Source organism: Vigna umbellata, chromosome 10 (assembly GCF_029865625.1).
Source record: "Vigna umbellata cultivar VRB3 chromosome 10, Vumbellata_1.0, whole genome shotgun sequence".
NCBI lineage: Eukaryota > Viridiplantae > Streptophyta > Magnoliopsida > Fabales > Fabaceae > Vigna > Vigna umbellata.
In genome coordinates, this window is record NC_142174.1 from 19,940,970 (window position 1) to 19,948,662 (window position 7,693).

Here is a 7,693-nt window from a genome sequence, read left to right on the forward strand (position 1 = left end):
TTTACTTTTATTTCATAAAATATTATTTAAATAAAATAATTTTTTTCTATACTAATTATTTTATGATATTTCATTATTTAGTCCTTTAATAAAATTAAATTTAAAAGGTTATCAACAATAAAATATGTTTATGTAAGTGATCAGAGAAACGAGAAAGAGAAAACCAGAAAGAACAAACTGAAAATGAATTGTATTGAAAAGTTGCAGAATAAACAACAAAACAAAGTATTTATACAGAAAAAATAAAGAAACAACTAAGACAAGTAGAACGCAGACCGAGCAGCTTCCTAGACCAATCGTCAGCTTCCTAGACCGATCGTCCTAGAGAGACGACGATCGGTAGTGAGAAGACAACAGAACCAGTAACGAGAAGTAAACAAAACCTGCCAAACGGTACACCCGATCGTCTGAGAGTCCTTACCGATCAGTGGTGACGATCGTTAAGGACGATCGGTAATGAAAAGGATGACTATCAAACCGATCGTCCGAGAGTAGAGTCGATCAGTGATGACGAGCGTTAAGGACGATCGGTAATGTAAAAGGCCTCTATCACCCTCCCTCAAGATGAACATGGATATTATGCATGTTTAGCTTGGAAGTAATAGTATTAAAAGGAGAAGGATAGAGAGATTTAGTGAAAACATTTGCAACTTGATTGGTAGAAGAAACATGAAGAAGTTTGATAAGACCATCTTGAAGCTTTTGTCTAGTAACGTGACAGTCTATATCAATATGCTTGGTTCTTTCATGAAAGGTGGGATTTTTGGCAATGTGGATAGCAGAATTGTTGTCACAGTAAACAGAATAAGGGGTCGGACACAGTATATGCAAATCTTTTAAAAGATATTGCAGCCATTGTAATTCACAAGTTAAGGAAGCTAAAGACCTGTATTCGGCTTCAGAAGAAGACTTGGAAACGGTAGTTTGTTTCTTTGATTTCCAGGAGATAAGAGCAGTTCCAAGAAAAACGCAAAAACCAGAGATGGATCTTCTAGTGGTAGCACAGGTAGCCCAATCAGAGTCAGAATATGCATGAATGCGGAAGGAGTTATTTGTGGCATATAATAGACCAGAACCAGGAGCATTCTTTAAGTATCTAATAATCCTCATTGCTTGTTGCATGTGAGGTTGACGAGGAGTGGAGATAAACTGACTAAGTTGTTGTACGGCAAAAGTGATGTCAGGCCGTGTATGAGTGAGATAAAGAAGACGACCAATGAGACGCCGATAAGAAGAAGGATCAGTGAGAAGAGGGTCGTCATCAGCATGAAGTTTGATAGAAGGATCAGCAGGGGTAGAAGCAGGTTTGCAGCCTAACATACCACCTTCAGAAATTAATTCAAGACAATATTTTCTTTGATTAATACATATCCCAGCTTGAGATCTAGCAATTTCAAAACCCAGAAAAAATTTGAGATCTCCAAGATTTTTAATGTGAAACTTGCAGTGTAGATGATCTTTGACGGTGGTAATTTCAGACAGATTATTTCCAGAAAGAAGTATATCGTCAACATATACCAGAATAATAGTGATAGCAGAAGGAGAATGTTTGATAAAAAGAGAGTGGTCGGCAGAGCTTGGTTTAAAACCAAGAGAAAACAACTCAGATGTGAGTTTATGATTCCAGTTTCTGCTAGCTTGTTTTAAACCATAAAGAGACTTTTGAAGTTTGCAGACGAGATTAGGAGTAGATGAACAGAGACCAGGAGGAGGCTTCATGTATATTTCTTCAAATAAATCACCATGAAGAAAAGCATTGTCGACATCCAATTGATGAAGAAACCATTTATTGATGGCAGTAAGAGCAAGAACAAGCCGAACCGTGGTGATTTTAACAACAGGTGAGAAAGTTTCATAGTAATCCAATCCTTCAGTTTGAGTGAAACCTCTTGCCACTAAACGAGCTTTATATCTGTCAATAGAGCCATCCGGCTTATGCTTGATACGATATACCCAACGACAACTGATAGGTTTCTTACCAGTAGGAAGATTCACCAAAGTCCATGTTTGATTTCTTTCAAGAGCAGCAAGTTCAGAATTCATAGCCTGTTGCCAACATTCAAACTTGCTAGCTTCTTTAAAAGAAAAAGGTTCAACTTGAGCAAAAATATTATGACAAAAGGAAGTGTGGTTAGAGGAACAATTATTATAAGAAAGAAACAAATGCATGGGATACGGGGTAGTATGGGTTGGTTGAATGCCAGAAGTAGTACCACAGTAGTAATGATCTAGATATGTAGGTCGAGTTTTGTTTCTAAGAGAAATTCGTTGTTCAACAGTGGGAATAATGATACTATCAGAAGTAGGATGAGAAATGTTACTAGGAGAAGAATTTGGAGCAGTGGAAATAGGTAGAACAGTAGGAAAATCAAAGAAAATAACATCAGAATTATCATCATGTATAGGAGAGGAAGGTGAAGTTAAACAATTTTTATAGGGAAAAATATATTCATGAAAAATGACATTTCGTGAAAGGATGATAGAATGTGAATGCAAATCATACAGCACAAACCCTTTGGTTCCAGATTTGTATCCAAGAAAAATGCATTTAGTACTTCTGGAATCAAGTTTTGTACGTCCTGCAGTAGCAGAGCTGGAGTATGATAAGCATCCAAAAACTTTCAGATTTGAAAAATCAGGTTTGATAGAATAAACTAATTCATAAGGAGATTTATTGTGAAGAAAAGGTGTTTGAAGTCTATTAATAATGTGAATGGCAAGTTTTATAGCATAAGACCAAAAAATGTTAGGAACTTTAGATTGAATAAGGAGAGAACGACAAACATTGAGAATATGTTGATGCTTCCTTTCAACAATGCCATTTTGTTGAGGAGTAGCAACACAAGTAGTTTCATGAAAAATACCTTTAGTAGAATAAAAATCATTAAGAATAAATTCTTTGCCATTGTCAGATCTTAGAATTTTAAGTGTACAGGAAAACTGGTTTTCAGTTAAAAGAATAAATTTTGGAAGTAAGGTTTTAACATCAGATTTGTGTTTCAAAAGAAGAATCCATGTGAAACGACTATAATCATCAACAATAGTTAAAAAATATTTGTATCCATCAATAGAAGAAATAGAAAGGGGGCCCCAAATGTCAACATGAATGAGATGAAAGAAACAAGGAGATTTAGTTTTGCTAACAGAAAATTGAAGACGTTTTTGTTTAGCAAAAGCACAAGCATCACAATCATCAATAGATTGAAAGGAAATATCAGTATATTGAGAAGCTAAAGTTTTAAAAACTTTATTTGAAGGATGTCCAAGTTTCATGTGCCACAGATTACAAGAATCACTAGAACTATTATGAAAAGCAGAATGAAAAAAATTTAATTCAGAAGTAGTTGTTGGATTATTTCTAAGAAGATAAAAAAGGCCCTTGTATTTCTTAGCTACTCCAATCGTCTGGTAAGTATCCATCTGCACAATGAGACAGCTATTTTGATGAAAAACAATGAGGAAATTATTGGAATGTAACAGTTTAGAAATAGAAATAAGATGAACAGAGAAATTGGGAATAAAAAGAGTATTATGCAAAATCAAATTGCCTAAAATGACAGTGCCAAAAAATTTAGCAGTAACAAAACTGTGATTTGGTACACGTATCGAAATAGGAGTGATGGGATGTAAAGAATGAAAAAGAAATTTTGAAGAACATATATGATCAGTAGCGCCACTATCTATAATCCAAGAGGAAAAATTAAGTAAAGAAAAAGAACCTGATGATTGTGGAGTGCATTGATTAACATTGGCCTCCCTAGTAGTAGGAGATTGAGACTGTTTCAATAAACCAAGAATGGCGTCATACTGATCTTGAGAAAAAGTGCATTGAATTTGAGTTTTATCAGCGGAAGAATTAGTGGAGGTGTGTGAAACACCATCAGTCAGGTTGGCAGAAGGATTGGAGATGGCAGAATTAGGTTTGATGATGGGTTTATAACCTTGAGGAAGGCCATATTTGATCCAGCAATTATCAGAAGTATGATTGGTTCTGTTGCAATGATCGCAGTAATTGGAACGACCACCAAATTTAGAAATGCGTCCTCGTCCACGACCAGAAAAAGCACCAGGACGATCGGTCTTATAAGGCTTGTACTAAGGATCGTGAGAATTGAAATTAGCCATGGAATCTTGTGGAATTTGTGAGGAAGAATTGTGAAATTCGCGTTCTTGTTGAAGGATCAAAGAAAAAGTTTTGGTAAGAGTCGGCATGGGTTCCATCAGCATGATTTGAGAACGTACAGAAGAGAAGTCATCGTTTAACCCACGTAAAAACTTGATTACAGAATCATCACTACGATCTTGTTGAATCTTGATCAATAATCCACAATTGCAAGGAGAATGACAGGTACAGACAAGAATGGTTTGATACAGAGAAAGCTCTTTCCAAATTATTTGAAGACGAGTATAATACTGAGATACAGTGGAATCACCTTGTTTGCAAGAATGAAGAGCTTCTTGAAGATCAGCAATACGAAACTTATCACCATGAGAAAAACGTTGAAGGAGATCAGTCCAAATTTCGTAGGCAGATTCCATCCACATAACGGATTGTTTTATGGGAAGCGTCATGGATCGCGTCAACCAGGAAATCACCATCTTGTTGCAGCGTTTCCAGGCTTGGTGAAGGACATCATCAGCAGGAGGGCAAGAAATAGTACCAAGAACAAATTGTTCTTTATTCTTGGTTTCAAGAGCAACGAGCATATCATGCCGCCATTGTTGATAGTTGTTGTCAGAAAGGAGAGGAGTGACAAGAACAAGAGCTGGGTTCTCACCGGGATGGAGAAACAGAGGATTAGCAGGGTTAGAAAGATAATCGGTGGTGGAAATGGAGAAAGCCATGAGAATAGAACATAAAAGTATTTGTCTTCTCATACCATGTAAGTGATCAGAGAAACGAGAAAGAGAAAACCAGAAAGAACAAACTGAAAATGAATTGTATTGAAAAGTTGCAGAATAAACAACAAAACAAAGTATTTATACAGAAAAAATAAAGAAACAACTAAGACAAGTAGAACGCAGATCGAGCAGCTTCCTAGACCGATCGTCCTAGAGAGACGACGATCGGTAGTGAGAAGACAACAGAACCAGTAACGGGAAGTAAACAAAACCTAACGAACGGTACACCCGATCGTCTGAGAGTCCTTACCGATCAGTGGTGACGATCGTTAAGGACGATCGGTAATGAAAAGGATGACTATCAAACCGATCGTCCGAGAGTAGAGCCGATCAGTGATGACGAGCGTTAAGGACGATCGGTAATGTAAAAGGCCTCTATCAATTTATATTAAATTATAGTATAGATTTTTTTTATCCTTAAATATTCTTGATAATTTTAATTTGAAAATTTCTAGTCAATATTATGTAAGAAAAAATTACACGAATCATATATATACATATGTGTCCGTCCGTGTCGGCGTGTGGCGTTCTCGCATGCGTGTATGCGGGCATTCGTGTGTGTCTCTTCATACGTGCGTATGTTCGTCCGTGAATGTGTCCTTTCGAATGTGCAATTGTTCGTGCCTGTGTGCGTCTATCCATGCGTTTGTGCGTGCGGGTGAATATGCATACGGACATACTTGCGTGTGGGCATTCTTGTACGTGCGAGCGTATGCATGTGTGTCTGTATGAGTTTGTGCATGTGTGTTGGGTACGTGCATTCGTGTGTATATCTACATGCCTGTGTGTATGCGTGCGTTCGTCCGTGCGTGCATCTATACGTGTGCTCGTGGGCGTGTATTATTTATAAATTTATTTTATTATTCATATTTTATTTGATTAATGAGTGTAACTTAATATTTTAATTATAATTTATGTTTTATTTTTTATATTTATTTTACTGCTAAGAAGATATTATTTTAATCTTTTATCTATTTATTTTAATTTTAAATTGATTTATCCTACAAATAAAAATATATATCTATTTTATTTTTTTATTTTTAAATTTATCTTTTTATAATTTTTAATGACTTCTTCATTTAATAAACCATTAAAGAATAATTTATATTCAAAATATTAATTCTTTTTATATTATTATTTTTATTTTTAATTTTATTTTTTTATAATTATGAATTTTTTAGTCATTTAATAAAATTAAATTAAAAAAAATTACTTTTATTTGTTTAAGTAATATTATTTTAAAAATAATGTATATTCTCAACCCTCAATTTCGTCCGAGTAAGTAAATAAATAAAAATAAAAAATAAGAGAATAATAATTAATGGTGGGTAAAAATGATAAAATAATGACTATAATACCATACACAATATTTTTAAAATGTTAGTTTAATATGATACTAATTTGAATCAATATTATGCTAATGATTATAAACAATAATTAAAATAGTATATTAATATAATTTTGTGTGTTAGTAGCTTTTAAAGAGGAAAATATGATTTTAAAAATGGACAAATTTTCTGACAATAATTATAATTAATCTCTTGAATATTATTTGGTTTCTTTTTCTTGGAGCCAAGACAGTTACTTTCTCTATTTTGTTCGTTGCCAACTAATTCACAATTAAGGGCAAGATTACCATAACATTACAGTGTGTATATAAATACGCACCTTGTCATGGAAAAAAAGGGGAGGAGAGAGAGAAACATGCAGAAATAATAGAAAGAGAGAAAGAGAGTATAGAAAAAAAATACATTCTCACACATAAGGGTTCTGTCAAAGACAAACCACCAACACTAAGGTAGTATTAAAAGCTAAAAATGTATGTTATCTCTACACCCTTATTTTTCTCTTTTTACTGTACTTTGAAGTTTTTTCCTTATTTTTCCTACACACAAATAATGTTGTTTTTAAATCCTAAATTTTTTTATAAGTACGTTGTAACATCCCAAAAAATACAGTAATAAACCATATGATAGAATAATTACATTAATAATAATCCAGATTAGTCTTACACTAGAGACGAGCGTACGCTCATGGCCGAACGACCTTACAGAAAGAGTTACAAATTAAAGCCGTACCTCACTACCCAAACTATGCGACCGGTTTACAAAATAACAATACCGATCATTCATACTTAAACAAAAGGAAAGGTGAGCGGACGTCCACCTTACTATAACTAGACTATTGCCCGAACGTCCTACTCTCCGGTCTTGACTTCGATTTCTTCCAAATTTTCTTCTTCCAGCGCCTTATCCAGCAGCTCGACTCCTTCTGCTCACATCCACACGGATGATCATTGCAATGACAAGGACGGATGTACAAAACCAGACACGACAGGAAACGCAGGGTAAGCTTATGTAATTTAATTCATGCATAAACATACATTTCAAATAATTCAACACCAAATAAATTTCAACGTACGTATTACACAAGCCTATCACTAGACTGACTGTCCGGACTGTATGAAATATGCGTAGCTACAAGCGTTCATGCACCCGGGTGATGTAGTAACTAGAATACTCTCATCAGCTGCCACCCGAGGTTAGTCCGTTCCGTCCAAAGTACCCCTAAGGACTAGGACCTCCTGCCGTTCCCACACATGACCTACCCTCCTCTACGTGAGGACGAGTACTCACGGAACATCAGGATGAACTGCCAGCATTAGCATGCCCACAGTCATACTTTACAAATTCCAATGTTCATCCATGAGTCGTTCCTCCCAGGAACGCTCGTTCAAATCAACATCATTTCATTCATATCACATTCTCTTCCTATTTCATTCATAATCATT

The 7,693-nt window shown here is 35.1% G+C and overlaps 1 protein-coding gene across 1 annotated transcript; it reads right to left on the reverse strand.

Annotated features, from left to right (window-relative positions):
* Positions 1-4,095: 4,095 nt before the first annotated feature.
* LOC148192124 (uncharacterized) lies at positions 4,096-4,845 on the reverse strand. Its single transcript, XM_088100007.1, has one exon. The coding sequence runs from the start codon at positions 4,843-4,845 to the stop codon at positions 4,096-4,098; it is 750 nt and encodes a 249-aa protein (XP_087956133.1).
* Positions 4,846-7,693: the final 2,848 nt, after the last annotated feature.